This window comes from Amblyraja radiata, chromosome 5 (assembly GCF_010909765.2).
Source record: "Amblyraja radiata isolate CabotCenter1 chromosome 5, sAmbRad1.1.pri, whole genome shotgun sequence".
In the NCBI taxonomy this organism is placed as follows: Eukaryota; Metazoa; Chordata; class Chondrichthyes; order Rajiformes; family Rajidae; genus Amblyraja; species Amblyraja radiata.
The window spans coordinates 9043372-9063868 of NC_045960.1; the positions used below are offsets into that span (position 1 = coordinate 9043372).

The 20497-nt window shown below is 45.6% G+C and overlaps 1 protein-coding gene across 1 annotated transcript in view; it reads left to right on the forward strand.

The window, feature by feature from the left end:
- kif6 (kinesin family member 6) overlaps positions 1-20497 on the forward strand; it is a 548981-nt gene that overhangs the window by 101010 nt on the left and 427474 nt on the right. The window contains exons 6-7 of the mRNA XM_033020572.1: positions 17285-17414; positions 20032-20238. Of these exons, the coding sequence (XP_032876463.1) occupies positions 17285-17414; positions 20032-20238 (337 nt within the window). The remainder of the gene's footprint in view (positions 1-17284; positions 17415-20031; positions 20239-20497) is intronic.

Here is a 20497-nt window from a genome sequence, read left to right on the forward strand (position 1 = left end):
CTCCGATGTCTTCTGGCCTTTTGCAATTCCCCAGCATGTGTAGCAGACCTGACCAGAGATGAACTTCTAAGCAATTGCGTGATCCTTCTTCCCAATATTGTGAGTAGTAAGGGAAGGCAATTGATTCCACATGGAATATGATCGCTTTCATGCTGTTAATTCAGAGTTTTCTCTGATCGTTTGGAATTTGTGGGTAGTTTTAATCTTATTTTAGTATGTTCTGGGATGGGGACATTAATTTTATGCTACTGAATATAGTCATCGAGCAAAAGCCGCATTATGAGGATGTTTGGGACCTTCTCAGGGGGTAAAGATGTGACCCTCTCCTCGTCTCATGCATTTCCATTTCTTTCTCTCCAAACCCATCAAATGTAAAAGTGGGATAAAGCATGGCAGATTACAAAAGATTATAGTAGCATATTACATCATAATTCTCTTAAATTTAACTGCTGGAGAAACTCAGCGGATTATGGGGGGGTGGGGGGGGGCACGATGACGCAGCTAATAGAGCTACTCTGAAGGAGGGTCTCGACCCGGAACGTCTCCCATTCCTTCTCTCCGGAGATGCTGCCTGTCTCGCTGTGTTACTCCAGCTTTTTGTGTCTATCTTCGGTTTAAACCAACATTGCAGTTCCTTCCTACACACGCTGCCTCGCAGTGTCAGAGACCCGTGATCGATCCTCGCTTTGGGTGCTGTTTGTGCGTGGAGTACTGCTTTTCATTGTACCTCAGCAGGCACGGAAATTGCTATCAAAACATGGGGGGGGACACAATTTCTTGGCGGACGCGCACGCATGCGCACACACACACGCGAGGCTTCAGCTGTGGGGTCTGCGGATGGTAACATTGGGAGCTGACCTGGTTGGGGACCGACTCCGAACTCCAGCAACAGCAGCTTCGTCCGCCCCGAATCGTGGGGCTTGAATCGGCCCGTTCGTGGGGTCTTTCATTGGCCGTCGGGGGTTTCAACATCGGGAGCCTCGATCGCCTCGATCGCCTCGATGCAGCAGTTTGATTTTCAGCTGGGCCGGGCACTGATAGGCCCCGCGAACGGGTCGATTCAGCCCTTAGAAAGGGGTGGGAGATTGCAACCTTCACGTGGTCCGCCCTGTTTCGACGAATACAATCAACCCGGCGTGCACAATCAAGTAAGATCAAATAGAACAAGTTGTCCTACAACTTTACGCTGTGCACGCCATGCACAAGAAGAAGAAGAAGCCCTTAGAAAGCGTCTGATAAAGTCCAGATTACAAAACATGAGGGGGGATTTCCCCCCACCCCTCAAAGCATGGGGGACGAGTCCCCCCCCCAAGATTTCGGCCCATGTTTATCCCTGGTATATCTGACAATAATAAATCTAAAATGCTAGAGGGTAGCGATTTAAGGTGAGAGAGGCAAAGTACAAAGGAAATGTGCGGGACATGTTTTTTGAACAGAGCATGGTGGGTGCCTGGAACGTGCTGCCAGGGGTGGTGGTGGAGGCAGATGCAATAGTGACATTTAAGAGATGTTTAGATAGGCACATGGATATTCAGAGATATGGATCACGTGCAGCAACATAAAGATTGGTCTTGGCATCATGTTCAGCACAGACATTGTGGGCCGAAGGGCCTGTTTCTGCGCTGTACTGTTCAATGTTCTGTGTTAACTGCTGAGTTCCTCCAGCAATTTGCTTGCTGCTCCAGATGCCAGCATCTTTGATCTCTTGTGCCGCCTGTTAAATTGTTTTGTTTAGCTTGTCTTTCATATGTACAAGATAAAATGGAGCAACTATGCTTGTTTTAAGCTTATTACATTCGCAACAATCACTTTTAGCAATATTATGTGGAACTAACTATGACAATATACGAACATATAAATAACATGAAAATCGTTGCTCTACTGTATTAGTTACCGTGGCCTCAAATTTAAGGCACAAAAATGTGTGGTTAAGATAATTGAAGCCTGATAGGGACGCACTATTTGACTGGGGCCATTTATGGTGTGAGTGGGCTACAAGGCTCTTGCATTAATCCACTCCAAGTGCAGTAAACTGTTAACCAAATCTCCCTGTCATCTGCTCCAGATGCCCACAAGGAAATCCCCTACTCAAGTTTTAATTTCTTACTGCGACATAAAATGGTCTAAATTTAACCATCGAGTAAGATTACAACTAAATAAAGTTGTAAATAAAGTTGTGAATTCAGTTGAAGATGCAGTTCGCTCTCTCCAGATTGCTCCATGTTCCTTATAACTTATTACCCTTAGGCAGGATACAAATCTGGTGACATGTGGCCTTATTTAACTGCTGAGCCTTAATTACATCCAAAATATAAATGGTGGCTGGCTTTGAGGAGATTGAAAACTTTGTTTACCGGCTTTGAGATTTATCTCCTGAGGAGGTAGTGTTCCGTTTCGGGGCATTACATCAATTAAACACTCTTGACTCTTGATGGAAAAGGGAGAGAAACTTGAAGCAGCAAATGTATAGAATCGTCTATTGGACCCAGAGCAACACACCTGCATCATTGACCTGAGGAGAATTTACCTTAACCTACTTAAGATACAGGCACATTGTTCTCTGAAAGTGGAATCACAGGCAGATTGGGTGGTAAAGTCGGCTCTTGGCACATTGGCCTTCATTAGTCAGGGTATTGAGTATATTAATCAATAGCCTGAAGGAGGGTCTAGACCCAAAAGAGTCTGAAGAAAGGTCTCAACCTGAAATGTCACCCATTCCTTCTCTCCAGAGATGCTGCCTGTCCCCCGCTGAGTTAGTCCAGCATTTTATGTCTACCTTCGATTTAAATTAGCATCTGCAGTTCTTTCCTACACATAAAGTTGGGACTCGGTGTTACAGATGTACAAAACGTTAGTAAGGCTGCGTTTGGCTCTGTTTTGGTCACCCTGCCACAGGAAGGATATCATTGAGCTGGAAATATTGCAGAGAAAATTCACGAGGATGTTGCCAGGACTTGATTGCCTGAGTTATAGGGAGAGATTGGACAGGCTGGGACTTTATTCCTTGGAGCGCAGGAGGATGAGGGGTGATCTTATAGTGGTGTGTAAATTCATGCGGGGAATAGATAGTCTATGCGGGGAATAGATAGTCTAATGATACAGTCTTTTACTCAGGGTAGGGGAATCAAGAACCAGAGGACATAGGTTTAAGGTGATTGGGGGGGGCAGGATTTAATAGGGACCTAAAGGGCAACCTTATCATTCAGTGGGTGATGGGTATATGGAACGAGCTGCCAGAGGAGGTATTTGAGGCAGGTACTATAACAACTTTTAAAAGACACTTGAATGGTATTGGAGAGGAAAGTTTAGGAAGATGGAATGGAATGGAATACTTTATTGTCACATGTGACAAGGCACAGTGAAATTCTTTGCTTGCGTACCCAAGGTTTACAAATAGCGGCCACCTACGGCGCTGACATCGTTACAAAGTACGCTTGCTCCTCCTTTGTTCTTCTCCCCACAGCGGTTCCCCCCCACTCCGGGCCCTCCATTATCCATTGTACTCCCCACTCACCCACACTGTGTTCCCCCCTTTGTTCTCCCACTCCCCCTTCCCCACGGTGGCCCCCCCACGCCGGGTCCTCCATTGTTCTTCCCCTCACGGCGGTCCCCTCCCCCCCCTCACGGCTGCCGACCGCTGGTCGACCCACGAGGCTTCGCCGCCGCCGCAAGGCCCCATTATGGATCACGTGTCAGCAAATAGGATAAAGCTTAGATGGGGCATTTTTGGTCGGCATTGACGAGTCGGGCCAAAGAGCCTGTTTCCGTGCTGAATAACTCCATGACTCTATCTGCCCGGGTTTTACTGCGTAAAATTCTCTTTGTTCAGGAGACAGTTGAAATGGGGTTGCAGTCGGTTATGGAACAGGTTAACAATTTTAATGCCTGAATCCGATCGGCGCCCTGGCGCTTAAAATAAATGAGTTATAAAACACGGTAGACTTAAGCCAGAATGGTGGAGTTTTCACAGCTTTTTTAACTATCCTGCTGTATACCCGTTGGGAGTGCTGAATTAAAATTGCTCGCCTACTTTCAGTCCAGAAAAGCAGCTGAAAAAGATTTACATTGGGTTTTTTTAGATTTTGTTTCATCAATCCCTCTTTGGTTTCATAAGACTAACTGCAAAATGAAGAAAAATAGTAGTTGCAACAGGTTACTTCTAGCCAGAGCCACCACATCTAACAGAGCAATTGAAAATTGACTGTAGCGTTTAATTAAGTTATGGCTGTATTACCCCCCCCTTTAATCACACCAAGATTGCCTTCATATAAAAGTCAAAATTGCATGCAAAGTGGATTTCTTTTCTGCCCAGACATTTTATTAGAAGTGTTTATCTTCCCCTCAGAAATTATGCTTTAAAAAGCAACGCACATTTTCACAAGAAATTTAACGTTTTGGGTTAAGGAAATGCAGGTCTCTAATTCCGCAATTACGTGCTGAACAGCTCTGCAGCTGAATTTGAAACATGTGTGCCTATTTTCAGAATGCTTCGTTAAATAAAATTTGCACCGCAAACGGGTACACCCGCGGGGATAATGTCTGCACACCCCCTTGATTGTGTAAGAGAGAGGAGAATTCAAGGCAAGGCATCACTTATGTTTTCCAAGCCTCGCCTTGTTTTGGTTGCGTGGGGACTGACACTTCGGGAGCAGTGCAACCCACAGAGCAAGAATCGGAATGAATCATAGATGGCTCAACGCTGGCAGATTGCTTGGTAATCTTGCGTCCTAATCACCCTATTCATCGAAGCATTGCTGATTTGTATCTCAATTCCGTTTACTTACATTTGTCCACATCTGTCGATACCCCTGACTGACAAAATAGGGACAATTTACATTTATACTAAGCCAATTAACCTTTAAATCCGTACGTCTTTGGTGTGTGGGAGGAAACCGAAGATCTCGGAAAAAAATCCATGCGGTCACGGGGAGAACGTACAAACTCCATACAGACAGCACCCGCAGCCGGAATCGAACCTGGGTCTCTGGCGCTGTAAGGCAGCAACTTGAACATTTAAGATTTACATAGTATCCTCACCCTTCTACCGCACAGAGTGATAGACCTGTAATGTAATTCTACATTTCGGTTCTAAGTAGTTCAACTTTACGTGTGACACAGTAGTACAGCGGTTTGGTCCTGACTACAGGTGCTGCCTGTATGGAATTTGTACCTTCTCCCTGTGACCGCGTGCGTTTTCTCCGGGTTCTCCGGTTTCTTCCCCCGTTCCAATGACGTGCAGGTTTGTAGGTTTATTGGCCTCTGTAAATTGGCCTGAGGAGAGAATTAGTGCACAGGTGAGCACTGGTCGGCGTGGACTCGGTGGGCTGAAGGGCCTGTTCCCATCTCTACCTCTAAACTAAAGTAAACTTAAGGTTTGTGCTCCTTTCAAAGTTCTCTCCGGTGGTCGGATATCTTTACCTTCCATGTCTATTCTCTTTAACATTTTGTGTACGTAGAATATTCTCAACCTTCTAAAACATGGAATGGAAGGCAAATTTATGTTAGCCTTTTTCACAAAATAACCGTTCAAGTCCCTATATATTCTATTCAAACTCTACTATACCCGGGTCGGAGATTGGGTCAAATCCTAGAGGTCGGGTCAGAGTCGTGAGGTGGAGTCAGAGCCTAGAGGTGTGGTCAGAGTCTGGAGGTGGGGTTAGAGCCTGGAGGTGGGGTCAGAACCTAGAGGTGGGGTCAGAGCCTAGAGGTGGGGTCAGAGCCTAGAGGTGGGGTCAGAGCCTAGAGGTGGGGCCAGAGCCTAGAGGTGGGGTCAGAGCCTAGAGGTGGGGTCAGAGCCTAGAGGTGGGGTCAGAGCCTAGAGGTGGGGCCAGAGCCTAGAGGTGGGGTCAGAGCCTAGAGGTGGGGTCAGAGCCTAGAGGTGGGGTCAGAGCCTAGAGGTGGGGTCAGAGCCTAGAGATGGGGGTCAGAGCCTAGAGGTGGGGTCAGAGCTTAGAGGTCAGGTCGGGCTGAGGATGGAGCCTTGGGGTTGAAATGGGACGAGGTCAGGCTGAGATGGACGGGCCGCGTCAGTAAGAACAAACAGAAACCCGGCGTGGGGGGGAGGAGCACCGAGAACAAGGGGGGACCCGACGTGGAGAGGCCGCCGAGAACTAAGGGGCATCTGACTGGGGGGGGGGGGGGGGGATGAAGAAGGATGTGTACTTTTTATAACCTTTGCGCTGACTCTTTTGTGTACTTTGTGTGCAGAAACAAAGAATGTCACTGCACCTAGTTAGGTACAGTGACAATAAAGTATCATCATACCCACATGTTGTCAATATATCCACCTTTTGATATGGTACGCTAAAAAGGTGATCAAAATGGTCCACATATGTCGAAGTCATGACCCGTAATAAGACTTAAGGGCTCAAATCATAAACCATCAACAGTGGGTTTATTTCACTCGCACATGGGGAGAAGTGTCTCAGTCAAAGGCAGTGATTACAACTCCATAGTTAAGTCGGTACAGCAGGACATTTATACACCAAAGAGATGACAACAGGGAAAGTACAAAGGTGAGGTAGTTTGATGTATTAATCACAGGATCTATACTTTACTCTGACATTATACCAAAGTTGCGGCTTCTTGGTTCTTGGCAAGCAACAGAGTACAAATGTAAGGATACTTAATAACCATATAACCATATAACAATTACAGCACGGAAACAGGCCATCTCGGCCCTACAAGTCCGTGCCGAACAACTTTTTTCCCTTAGTCCCACCTGCCTGCACTCATACCATAACCCTCCTAATAAGAAGTGTCTCGACCCGAAACATCACCCACTTCTCTCCAGAGATGCTGCTTTTCCCGCTGAGTTACTCCAGCATTTTGTTGAAATGGTAGAGAATACTCCAGCATTTCGGTTGAAACCAGCATCTGCAGTTCCTTCCTACAAACTTAATATGTTAATACCTGACACTAGATTGCGATCTCTCGGTTCCGCATGATACGGGATATGAAGATAATGACAGGGAATGTGTTCTGAGCAAATACCGGCTGGTGGCTTCTGAGCGCCGCATGTGTCAAGGTAAGGACAATGAATATGTTGGCCATTGATACTAGCTGGTGTCCTCTGAACTTTGCACGCAGTGGAATTCAAAGGTAGTGACAACAAATGTGTTAATGGCAAGTCTGTGTGCCTTGGAGGTATGGTGGTAAAGGTATGTTAAATAGCAAGTACTAGCTGGCGTCTTATGAACTCTGCATGGAGCAACGTTCAAACGTAGGGAAAATGAATATGTTAAATAACAAATTCTAACTGGCAGCTTGGTTTAATGTATTTATGAATTGTACACCTTCAACAGCTTTTGGAATTTCTACATATGCATTATTGAGCAAAAACAAAACAATGTACTGGAGGAGTAAAGGGCCTGTCCCACTTGGCCGTCATTTACGCGACAGGCTGGTCGTGACTGACGCGCAACGGTCGTGAGCGTCATCACGCGTCTTCATGCGTCAGCACAGCCGTCTGGAGCGTGTGACGTCATTTGAATACCCAGTTTATGATATTTACACAGTTTATGATATTTATGGTGATTTTCTAAAATGGTCCAATTTCTTGAGTGGTGCTAGCAATTGGAAAACTGCAGATGTAATGCCCCTATTCAAAAAAAGAGGGGAATGAAAAGTAGCAAGCTGCAGACCAAATTAATCTGTAGGAAGGAACTGCAGATGCTGGTTTAAATTGAAGATAGGCACAAAATGCAGGAGTAACTCGGCGGGACAGGCAGCATCTCTGGAGAGAAGGAATGGATGATGTTTCGGGTCGAGACATTTCAGTCTGAAGAAGAGTCTCGACCCAAAACGTCACCCATTGCTTCTCTCCAGAGATGTTGCCGGTCCCGCTGAGTTACTCCAGCATTTTGTATCGCATATCTGGTTTGCCCTTCCATTTCTACCAATTGAACCCCTTCTCATGTCATTCGTTCATCCAACTGTAGAAGAGACAACATTTGTCTTTTTGACCTCTTCCTTAACCACAATCCAGGAACCCAAGCAGTCATTGCAAGTGAAGCATCAATTCACTTTTGCACTTTCCGGTTTAGTATATTTTGGTGTTCACCACGTAGTTTTCTCTACGAAACTGTGCAAATGTTTAAATCCATGACGCGTAAAAGGTGGGCCGACTGCGTATGGGCGGCGCGTGACGGCGCATTGTTACGCACGGTGACGTAATACACATACGAGGTTAGGACGCCTGTGTGCGACCGCAATACCCCTGCGTGCGTACACGATACTTCACGCACAAAGATTTTGTGCCCTACAAAATCCTGGAGCGCCGCGTGATACCGCGCGCAACTCCATACCCCTCCAAGCTTCTGCATGCGCCCGTCCCACGCGGCCCACACCCTACCCATGCATCTCAACGCGACGACGAGGTCGCGTAAATGGCGCTCAAATTACGACTAAATGGGGCAGGCCCTTAACTCAATAGGTCACAAGGTTGTAAGGAATAGGAGTAGATTTAGCCCATTCAGCCCATCAAGTCTACCCGCCATTCAATCATGGCTGATCTATCTCTCCCTCTTAACCCCATTCTCCTGCCTTCTCTCCATAACCTCTGACATCTGTACTAATCAAGAATCTATCTATCTCTGCCTTACAAATATCCACTGACTTGGCCTCCACTGCCTTCGATGGTAAATAATTCCATAGATTCACCACCCTCTCCACTAAAATGTCACATAATCAGTCTGGGGAAGGGTCTTAACCCCAAACGTCACCTATTCCTTTTCTCCAGAGATGCTGCCTGACCCGCTGCGTTACTCCAGCATTTTGTGTCTATCCCTGGCATAAACCAGCATCTGCAGTTCCTTCCTACCCAAAGTGCTGGAGAACATTGAGCAGGCTAGGCAGCATCTGTGGAGAGAATGGACAGATGATATTTTGGATTTGAAAACGTGTCCTGACCTGAAACATTGTCTGTCCATTCCCTTTGCAGAGGCTGCCTGGCCTGCTGAGTTCCTCCAGCACTTTGTTTTTTTCCTCAAGATTCCCGCATCTGCAGTCTCTTGTGCCTCCATGCGGATTATTTCCAAGCAAGGGATAGTTTGCCCGGTTTGAGCTCATCTGTCTTGTTCTCTGCTCTTATTCCAACCAAGGAAAATATAGTTGAGGAACCACTTTCTCCTTTCATGTTTTGGTGACCTTAAGATAATGATCATCATTCCTTTGCTATTTTGGTGATTTATGTTCAAATTCTCGAGCTTTCTCACAGTAACTATTCTGTGTATTAAGAAAATATTTTTTTTTCTTGGATCCAAATCCAAGATGACTTCATACTTTCCCATATTGAAAGGAACCGCTCACTGTTTTTATGGTAACTTTTTGTGACCATCTGCATAACTTCTTCTCAACTTAGTGTCATTGTAAACTTGGAAAACACAATTAATTGATGTATGACATAAAAGAACAAGAGTCCATGACTAATTATATACTACGAGGCAATGAGCAGTCCCTTTATGCATGTTCTTTTTTTTCCTAGTTACTCATGTTAAGATGCTTGTCTCCAAAGCATGCAACCCCTGTTTAGTTTCTAAAGTCACCCAGCCATTTATCTGCATTTATAACATACTAGTCTAAGTGGGACCCGTTGGGTCCCAGCATCACACGGGAGGGCTGGTCACCAACGCAATATTCCACCTCCACCAATTCCAATACTGCTCGCCAGTGGGGGGGGGGGGGGGGCGGGGCTGTCTGTTGCGCTAGTATGGGTGGTGCGGGCTGAAGGTACTGGTTTCCAGAGGGCTAGTATAGATATTGTGGGCCGTATGGATCCTTGGGCAGGCATCCAACTGTTGCACGATTTTAAAAGCCAAGCCAAGGCAAACAATTGGGCTGCAGCCACCCGACAACCAAAATTCATTTTGTGAACACAAACTTGTTAAAAAGGCGGGGCAAACAATTGGGCTGCAGACACCCGACAACCAAAATCATTTTGTGAACACAAACTTGATAAAAAGGCGAGGCAAACAATTGGGCTGCAGACACCCATCAACCAAAATTCATCTTGTGAACACAAACCTGTTAAAAAAAGGCGAGGCAAACAATTGGGCCGCAGACACCCGACAACCAAAATTCATCTTGTGAACACAAACTTGTTAAAAAAGGCGAGGCAAACAATTGGGCCGCAGACACCCGACAACCAAAATTCATTTTGTGAGCACAAACTTGTTAAAAAAGGCGAGGCAAACAATTGGGCTGCAGACACCCGACAACCAAAATTCAAGGATATTGAACACAAACTTGTTAAAAAGGGATGCAGCCACTTTACAGCCGCATCGAGGAGACTCACCGTGGAGTAGACGTGCGTTCAGTGTTATTTGCAGCTCAGAGATCCGTGACCTCGCTTCCTGGTCTGGCAGAGACTGAATGAGGTACGACACTTCCTGGTTTTATAGTCCCTCCCCCTGCTGCCAGCGGGGGCAGCAGAGAGAATGGGGAATTTTGTAAAAACATTAATATCTCTCTCATTTTTCATCGACGGAAAAAATCCTCAGCACTCATATGGCGGAGGGGGGCTCTGAGCGAGGTGGCCAAAAATGACGGCCGTAGGTGGCGGCGTTCTCTCGGAAATTGCAGCACAGTCGGCCAAAAGCGGTCAAGATCAGAGATTTAGTAATATATAGATATAGATTCTCACATGGAAGGATATGGACGGCTTTGGAGAGGGTGCAGAAGAGGTTTACCAGAATTCTGCTTGGATCAGAGGGTATTAGTTTCAAGGAGCGATTGGACAAACCTGGATTGTTTTCTCTGGAGCGCCAGAGGTTGAGTGGAAACCCGATCGAAGTAAATAGTATTAGGAGAGGCATAGATAAGGTAGACAGTCAGAACCTTTTCCCCAGGATGGAATGTTAAAGCTCATAAGTTCACAAGTTGTAGGAGTAGAATTAGGCCTTTCGGCCCATCGCCATTCATTCATGACTGATCTCTACCTCCTAATTCCATTTTCCTGCCTTCTCCCCAGAACCATTGACACCCGTACTAATCAAGAATTTGTCTATCTGTACCTGGAAAATATGCACAGACTTGGTCTCCACAGCCCTCTGTGGCAATGAGTTCCACTGATTAACTACCCTCTGACTGAAGAAGTTCCTCCTTACCTCCTTTCTGACAGACGTCTGAAGAAGGGTCTCGTCCCGAAACGTCACCCATTCCTTCTCTCCCGCTGAGTTACTCCAGCTTTTTGTATCTATCTCTTAACTCAGTGCTTGATTACTGAGATCTTATCCTGAAACTGTGGTCCTCAATTCTAGATTCTCCAGCCTTTAGGAAACTGCCTCGTGCTATCTACTAATCTCTGAGAATCTTGCTTGATGCAATCGAACTACCTCATGTTATAATAAACTTTAATGTGACCAACCTGCTCTACATGGAATCATTTAAAATATAACATTGATTTGCATGAGTAGGAAGATGCTAGTTTACACCGAAGATAGACAGAAAATGCTGAAGTAACTCAGCTGGACAGGCAGCATCTCTGGATAGAAGGAATCCATTCTTTCTATCCATTGATTGATATGACTCTGGAACAATATTTTAAACAATGTTTGACACTGCTCTGCACTTTGTCAAGTAGCCGGATAATCTTGATTCACAGAAATGGTGGCACGGTGACGCAGTTGGTAGAGCCACTGCTTCACAGCGCCAGAGATCCCAGTTCGATATGCTGTCTGTGTGTGGAGTTTGCACGTTCTCCCCATTCCGCTGGTTGCTCCAGTTTCTTCCCACATCTGAAAGATGCGCGGGTTTGTAGGTTAACTGGCCCTCTGTAAATTGTCCCTAGTGTGTCGGATAGAACTGGTGTACGGGTGTAGGGAAAGTGGGATAACATAGAACCAGTGTGAACGGGTGAGCGATGGTTGGCGTTGTCTCCAAATGCTGAAGGGTCTGTGTCTAAGATATATCGCTTCTTCAGTAGGGATACTTGTGATTACTGGTCAATAATTCGATCCTGACCTCGGGTGCTGTCTGTGTGGAGTTTGTACGCTCTCCCTGTGACCACGCAAGTGCTCCGATCTCCTCCCACATCCCAAAGACGTGGGTTTTGTATGTTAATTGGCCCTTGTGTAGGGAGTGGGTGAGAAAATAGGATAACATAGAACTAGTGTGAATAGATGATGTTTGGTCAGTGTGGACTGAAGGGCTTGTTTCCACTCTTATCAATCAGACAAAATAATGTCACCAAAACATTCATATTGGAAAGAGAATGATGAGATTGTCAAATACCTCCTCTGGCAGCTCATTTAATGATTTTATTCTATCATCATGCAGAGTGATTAGACTGGGACGTGCACATATATCGTAATATGAGAAAATATAAATAAACAAACTAGCATAAAATTATATTTTTTGGTCCAGACATTTGGAAAAATTATGGTGTACTGTAACATTTAACACCTACTTATATTTTGTATAATGCAATGCATAAAGTGAGACATGATGAGTGGCAAGGTGCTAGAGTGGTAGAGTTGCTGCCTTACAGCGCCGGAGTCACTGGTTCAATTCTGACTACCGGTGCTGTCTGAATGGAGTTTGCCCGTTTGCTGCAGAGACCCAGGTTCGACCTGCGTGGGTTTTCTCTGAGATCTTCGTTTTTTCCCCACACTCCAAAGACGAACAGGCTTGTAGGTTATTTGGCTTGGTATAAGTGTAAATTGTCCCTCGTGTGTGTAGGATAGTGTTAATGTGCGGGGATCGCTGGTTGGTGCGAACCTGGTCGGCCGAAGGGCCTGTTTACGTGCTGTATTTCTAAACAAAACTAAATGATGGTAATGTTCACTCCTGATCACGCTACTCAACATGCCATGTTATGACCAAGACAACATGATTTTATAAAGAGAAATGTTTATTGAGCAGCAAAAGAACAAACTAAGCAGCCTCCTCAGTTGTCCAAACAGCTAACAAACATGTGACAAGCTCATTGACTCCAATTAACAATAGATATCCAACTTGTTTCCAATCCTGAAGGGTCTCGACCCAAAATGTTGCGTAATCATAGTGGACACCAGTAGTTTCATCATCATTGCGAATGAGAAATCATAGGAATGTAAGAAATCATCGGCCATATAAGGCGCTTTGATGTGCCTGGTTAATCTCATCTTTGTCCTTTACTCCAGTTTCATGCTGGATCCTCAGAGCTTTTGATTCCCATGTGATCCAAAAACCTACTTGGGCCAAAACCGTACAATTAGCATTGATCTCGACAAGAATTTGTAGTATTTTAGGTTAAAAATGGATTAGTTTAGTTTAGTGTTGTTTAGAGATACAGCATGGCAACAGACTCTTCGGCCCATCGAGTACACGCCGACCAGCGATCACCCCGTACACTAACACTATCCTACACACACTAGGGGCAATTTACAATCTACCAAAGCCAATTAACTTACAAACCTGCACGTCTTTGGAGTGTGGCAGGAAACCGGAGCACCGAGAGAAAATCCATGCGGTCACGGGAGAACGTGCAAACTCCACAGAGACAGCACCCGTAGTCAGAATCGAACCCGTGACTCTGGCGCTGGTCAGGATTGAACCCAGGTCTCTGGCGCCGTAAGGCAGTAATGCTGCAACCACGCCAAAGTGCCGCACTTTCTAAGAACAAACAAATGGTGGGTTTTGAGGCAGGTTTCCCAGAACAGTCTATGTACCAAAAACGGAACAATTAAATTCTTACGTAGCAGCAGCATTGCAGGCCTGTAATGATAACATAATAATCAAAACCAACAATCACAGTCAGGTTTAAGTGATACCAAGCATCCGAGGATCTGCCTCAACTAACATCCTCACAACTTTCAGATCTTTGAAGCTGAGTTGCATTTCATCCCATAATTGGATTCATGGAAACTATGTACAATGAAACATTCCTGACATGTTTTAGAACATAGAACATAGAAAAAATACAGGATAGGCACAAAATGCTGGAGTAACTCAGGCAGTATCTGTGGAGAGAAGAAATGGGTGACGTTTCGGGTCAAGACCCTTCTTCAGACCCTGAACAGTCTGAAGAGGGTTTCGACCCGAAACATCACCCATTCGAGTCTGAAGAAGGGTCTCGACCTGAAGCGTCACCTATTCGCGTCTGAACAAGGGTCTCGGCCCAAAACGTCACCCATTCCTTCTCTCCAGAGTTGCTGCCTGTCCTGTTGAGTTAATCCAGCATTTTGTGTCTATCTTCGGTTTAAACCAGCATCTGCAGTTCTTTCCTACACATAGGAAAAGTACAGAACGGGAACATGCCATGTAGCTCACAATGTGTGTTTTGCAAATGTTACCAGGTATAAACTAATCTCCTCTGCCGGCACATGATCCATATCCCTCCATTCCCTGCATATCCACATGCCTATATAAAAGCATCTCAAACGGCCCTATCGTATGTGCCTCCACCACCACCCCTGGAGGAGTATTCCAGTCACACATCACTCTGTGTAAAAATAATTGTCCTGGACATCTTCATTGTACTTTTTGCCCCTTTTACCTTGAAGCCATGCTCTCTAGTCTTTAAGTGGAAAATATGATTGATTGAGAAAAGTGGATGCCATTTATAAAAGAATGAAAAAAGTAGGAAAAGCGAGATAGATAAGCCATTTCATTGAAGCTTTGTATGTGAAGGAATCTGAGGCCAGTATTAAAATAAACACTGTCTGCATCTTTTGAGTTCTATTGATGAATTGTTTGATTGAACGATAAAGCTTGTAAACAAGGCCTTTGACCTACCAAGACCACACTGATCATTGATCACCCCTTCACACTAGTTCTATGTTATCACACGTTTGCATCCACACCCTACACACTAGGGGCAATACACAGAGGCCCAATTAACCTACAAACCCGTGTTGCTTTAGGATGTGGGAGGAAGTTGGAGCACCCGGAGGAAACCCACCTGGTCACAGGGAGAACACTAATAATCTAGCACTCTAATCCGCTCGACCAGCAGATGTTGTAGACTATTAGATGTTACCCCTATTAATACTCCGATACAATTTTATTTCACTGTTTTCATGTGCAGTTGTATAGTAAGATTTCCATTGAACCCATGGGGAGAACGTGCAAACTCCACACACTGACAGCACCCGCGGTCAGGATCGAACCCGGGTCTCTGGTGCTGTGAGGCAGCGGCTCTAGCATTGTGTGTCTGAGTATTTGTCTAAGGCGCTTGAATATTAGAAGAATCAACACAAACGCCGCTCATTAATGCAAGATTGAAGTGTGCCCGAGATGGTTTAACCCTGAACGAATGTCTAGTCCTGCTACAGTCTTAGCTGACATCTTTCAATTGGCTGGGACAGGTCGGGAGGTGAGGACGTGTGGATTTGTAGGATAGGGCGGCACGGTGGCGCAGCGGTAGAGTTGCTGCCTTACAGCGCCAGAGACCCGAGTTCTATCCTGACTACAGGTGCTGTCTGTACGGAGTTTGTACGTTCTCCCCGTGGGTTTTCTCCGGGATCTCTGGTTTTCTCCCACACTTCAAAGACGTACAAGTTTGATGGCTAATTGGCTTGGTATAATTGTAAATTGTCCATAGTGTGTGTAGGATAGTGTTAGTGTGCGGGGATCGCTGGTCGGCGCGGACTCGGTGGGTTGAAGGACCTGTTTCCGCGCTGAAACTAAACTAAACAAAAGTGTATCGCTGCTGGCAAATTCATTTCACTGCACCTTCGGTTGCATGTGACGAATAAAATTGACTTTGACTTTGACTAAAGTTAAGAGTGTTTAATTGTCATATGTACCAAAAGAAACAATGACATTCTTACTTGCTGCAGCATAGAAGGACTGCAAATACAGTATTCAAATGATGGAAGTTCAATATATTAACAATATAGTGCACAACTAAATTAAAGCACGAATCCCCTAGTGCAGTGTAGTAAACTGTAATTAAAAAGGAACTGTAGGTGCCAGTCTACACAAAAAGACACAAAGTGCTGGAGTAACTCAGCGAGTCTAGCAGCATCTCTGGAGGTAATTTTTCGGGTCGGGACCCTTCTTTGGGTTGATTAATGGGGGAGGGTGGGGAGAACTGCAAGCAAGAAAAGACCAAGACAAAGCAGGGCTGACAACAAATGATGACCTCAGGCAAGGAGGTTCCCCGATGGCTGTCTGTTGGCTAGGGACGGTGTGAACCCAACAACGTTGCGAACAGTGGAACTGGTTAACCAACGATTAGTGGAGGAAAGGTGGCAAAATGGGGGAAAAGCCAGGATGGGTGGAGGGGACTGTTTGTGAAGTTACCTAAAATTAGAGAATTCACCTTCCCCTAGCTAACAATGATCTATCCTGTATTTTCCTTGAACCGCATCCCCTTTGATGTCTCATTTTCACACCTTACATTCCTTATCTCTGTGTCTCCCTCCTCTGCATCTGCAGTTCCTTCCTACACATTCAACGGTCATATCATTGGGTTGTAAGCTCCCCAAGGAATATGAGGTGCTTTTCCACCAATTTGCATGTGCCCTTACTCTGGCAATCGGGGAGGCCCAGGACAGAAAGGACAGTATGAGAATGGGAAGGGGAGTTAAAATGGTTAGCAAGGTGATCTATGCAATGATGGTGTAGTTCAGGTCACTCATTGTTTGGTATTGTGTATATGTCTATGATATAAAGTTATTCCAGAGTAATAGAGCCAACATCAGCATGGTTGGTGTCCGAAGGAACTGCAGGTGCTAGTTTATACTGAAGATAGACACTGAAGCTGGAGTAACTCAGCGGGGCAGGCAGCATCTCTGGAGAGAAGGAATGGATAATGTTTCGCGTCGAGGCCCTTCTTCAAACTGAGAGTCAGGGGAGAGGGATAACACTAGATATGGGAGGGTAAGGTGTGAAAACGAGACACCAAAGGGGACGAGGATCAAGGAAAGATCATTGTTAGCAAGGGGAAGTTGACAACGAAGCATACAAAGATAAAATTTGATTAGGAAGACAGTCAAACTGGTCGGAGAACTACGATGGAGGAGGGAGAGAGAGGGAAAGCAAAGGGTTACTTGAAGTTAGAGAAATCAATATCATAGAAAAGAAGTGCAGGAGGAGGCCTAACCCTAATCCTAACCATCATACTGCTGGGGTGTAAGCTGCCCAAGCGAAATATGAGGTGCTATTCCTCCAATTTGCGCTGGGCCTCACTCTGTCAGTGGAGGAGGCCCAGGATAGAAAGGTCTGTGTGGGAATGGGAGGGGGAGGTAAAGTGTTTTACAACCGGGTAATCAGGTAGGTTTAGGCGGACTGGGCGAGGGTGATATAAGGCGTACGTACCTGATGCTTTATTTAAATGGTGTTTATTTCCATCCATTAGCAAGGTGACCATCATGGAAGATTCCGACCAGCACATCCACCTGAGGAATCTCTCCCTCCACCAGGCGAACAATGAAGAAGATTCTCTTAACCTGCTCTTCCTGGGAGATACTAACCGAATGATAGCAGAGGTGAGCACTTTCAAAGCCTGTGCTTGATATCCAGGTAGAGTGATGAACACACAGGAAGAGACAACTTCGGAAATTTAATATTGCATCTTCCAGGAAATTTAATTTAGTTTTAATTGAGCGATACAGCATGGAAACAGGTCCTCTGGCCCACCGAGTCCAGGCCGACCATCGATCACCCGTTCACATTAGTTCCATGTTATCCCACTTTCCCAACAGGCTAGAGGCAATTTACATAGGTCTACAACCTGCAAACCTGCACACAGGCAGATATATAGATGGATATAGGGCAAATGAATGAATGATGTGCAAAAAAGTAACAATGATAAAGGAAACAGGCTGCAGGATAGGTGATAACGAGTTACAGACAATGAGACTCAACAAGACAACTTTGAAGCTAGTACGACTTGGGCGGGGGAGCCTTGGGGAGAGGGGGGAGGGGGGGGGTGGTGCAAGGGTTACTTGAAATTAGAGAAATCAATATTCATATTCATATTCAATGATAGTCTGAAGATCACCAAGGTCAGCACTGCTCTCTGGTTGTGGTAGGATCATTCAGTTGCCTGATAACAGAAACTGTCCCTGAATCTGGAGGTGTGCGTTTTCACACTTCTGTACCACTGGCCCGTGATTATGCAGCTGGCCTTGCCGAGGCAGCGTGAGGTATAAATGGAGTCAAGAGAAGGGAGGTTGGGTTGTGTGATGGTCTGGGCTGCGTCCACAATTCGCTGCAATTTCTTGCGATGTTCGATGTTCCCAAACCAAGCTGTGATGCATCCTGATAAAATTCTTCAACCAGGAGGTGTTTGGAGTTGAGTGGGGACGAGTGGTGATCTCTGGTCATTAAAATCTTTTCTTGAGCAGACATTTGAGTAAAATTACAGCAAAAGCTGGTCAGAATGTGGTAAGTCCTGGATAGTGTGGATGTGGAGAGCCGAGGACCAGAGGGCACAGCCTCAAAGGATGTACCTTTTAAAAGGAGATGAGGAGGAATTCTTTTAGCCAGAGGGTGGCGAATATGTGGAATTCATTGCCACGGAGGAGGCCATGTCATTGGGTATTTTTAAAATAGACATGGTGGCGCAGCGGTAGAGTTGATGCCTTACAGCGAATGCAGTGCCGGAGACCTGGGTTCCATCCCGATTATGGGTGGTGTCAATACGGAGTTTGCATGTTCTCCCTGTGACCTCCTGTGGGTTTTCTCCGAGATCATCGGTTTCCTCCCACATTCCAAAGACGTACTGGTTTGTAGGTTAATTGGCTTGGTAAATGTAAAAGGATAGTGTTAATGTGCGAGGATCGCTGGTTCGTGCTGTATCTCTAAACCAAAACATTGACAGGTTCTTGATTAGTAGAAGTGTCAAAGGTTACAGGGTGAAGGCAGGAGAAGGAAATATAGATCAGCCTTGATTGAATGGCGGAGTAGACTCGATGGGCCGAATGGCCGAATTCTGCTCCTATGACTTATGAACATGAGTACAGTGTTACAGAATGTACAGGTATGAAAACCTTTGCCTCTCCCAATTTTCTCTGGTTCTGCTTATGATCTATCAAATCTCCCGCTCCCTCTCGCTTCTGATGAAAGGTTGATGCCAATTCCCTTTCTCCATGTACAGATGCTGCCTGACATATTACTTTTATCCAGTAATTTTGCATTTGACTCCTTTTATTTATTTTATTAGAGGCAATCATAAATGACTCCCATCTGTGGAGGAGACTCTTTGGTTGTCGTATCAGAGATCTGCCTTTGTCTGGTGTTTTATTCTTAGAATTGTTGTATCAAACCACAGTCGGTTCATCTGGACACATTGCGGGCCCTGAGTGGAACAGTACCGTTTGATGTTTGTTTGTGTGGTATGATGTAATAGAGAGACTGCGATGCCAAGTTGCAATGTAACCATTTTCCTTTTGTCTGCTATGTTTATTTAAATGTAATATTGCAGTACTGATTTCAGTTGAGCCGACTTTGTTCCCACGTATAGAATCATAAATTGAACAAATTGCTGCAACCTAAACTTGACCTTCCCCGAAGAAGGCAGCAGTCCAGTCGCTAAATGTTTCCACGATTTCCTAAATTGGGTTTAAAGTCGGGATTCATTGCAGACGTTGTGTTTTATTCAGACAGTGTGCCTGAAGAAGGGCCCCGACCATAAACGTCACCTATCCACGTTTCTCCAGAGATGCTGCCTAACCCGCTGACTTACTCCAGTGTCCTTGTGGATGTGCTGGAGTAACTCAACGGGCACCACTGGAGAACATGGATACGCTTGACGTTTTGGGAAGAGACCCTTCTTCAGACTGATTGTAGGAGGGGCGAGGAAAGCTGGAAAGGTTGAGAGGCAGGTCAAAGAGTGGCAGGTAATAGGTCGCCATGGGCCAGGGGCGGTGGGGTTTTAGTGGGCAGATGGTTGGACGATAAATCTGCCACGCTTGTCCTGTCCTGCCACTTCCCTTTTCCAGCTTCCTCCCCTCCCCACAATCAGTCTGAAGAAGGGTCTGGACCCGAAACATCACCCACACATGTACGCAATGCACATTTATTTGCGAAAACATCAAGATCCTTTAAGTAACACGGGCAGGGGCATCTAATAATTGGACTTTTAAATCTTTCATTTAACAGACTCCGATGAACCAGGCCTCAACCCGCTCCCATTGTATCTTCACCATCCATGTTTCCAGTCGTGAGCCAGGGTCGGCCACCATCCGTCGCTCCAAACTACACCTAGTCGACTTGGCTGGATCAGAGCGGGTTACAAAGTCCGGAGTGGGAGGACAGCTACTGACAGAGGCGAAATATATCAACCTCTCCCTGACATACCTAGAACAGGTAAGGCCACACATCCCGTCCAGCAATCTTGGTTACATAATGTGCAAAGAATGAGACTACAGTGACTGCACAGACCTGTAAGAGAGGTGTCATTACTGCAGTCAATTCGACATTGCAGCCATCTCGAAGTGCTGGAGTGCAAAATGCTGGAGAAACTCAGCGGGTGAGGCAGCATCTATGGATGCTGTCTCGACCCGAAACGTTACCAATTCCTTCTCTCCATAGATGCTGCCTCACCCGCTGAGTTTCTCCAGCATTT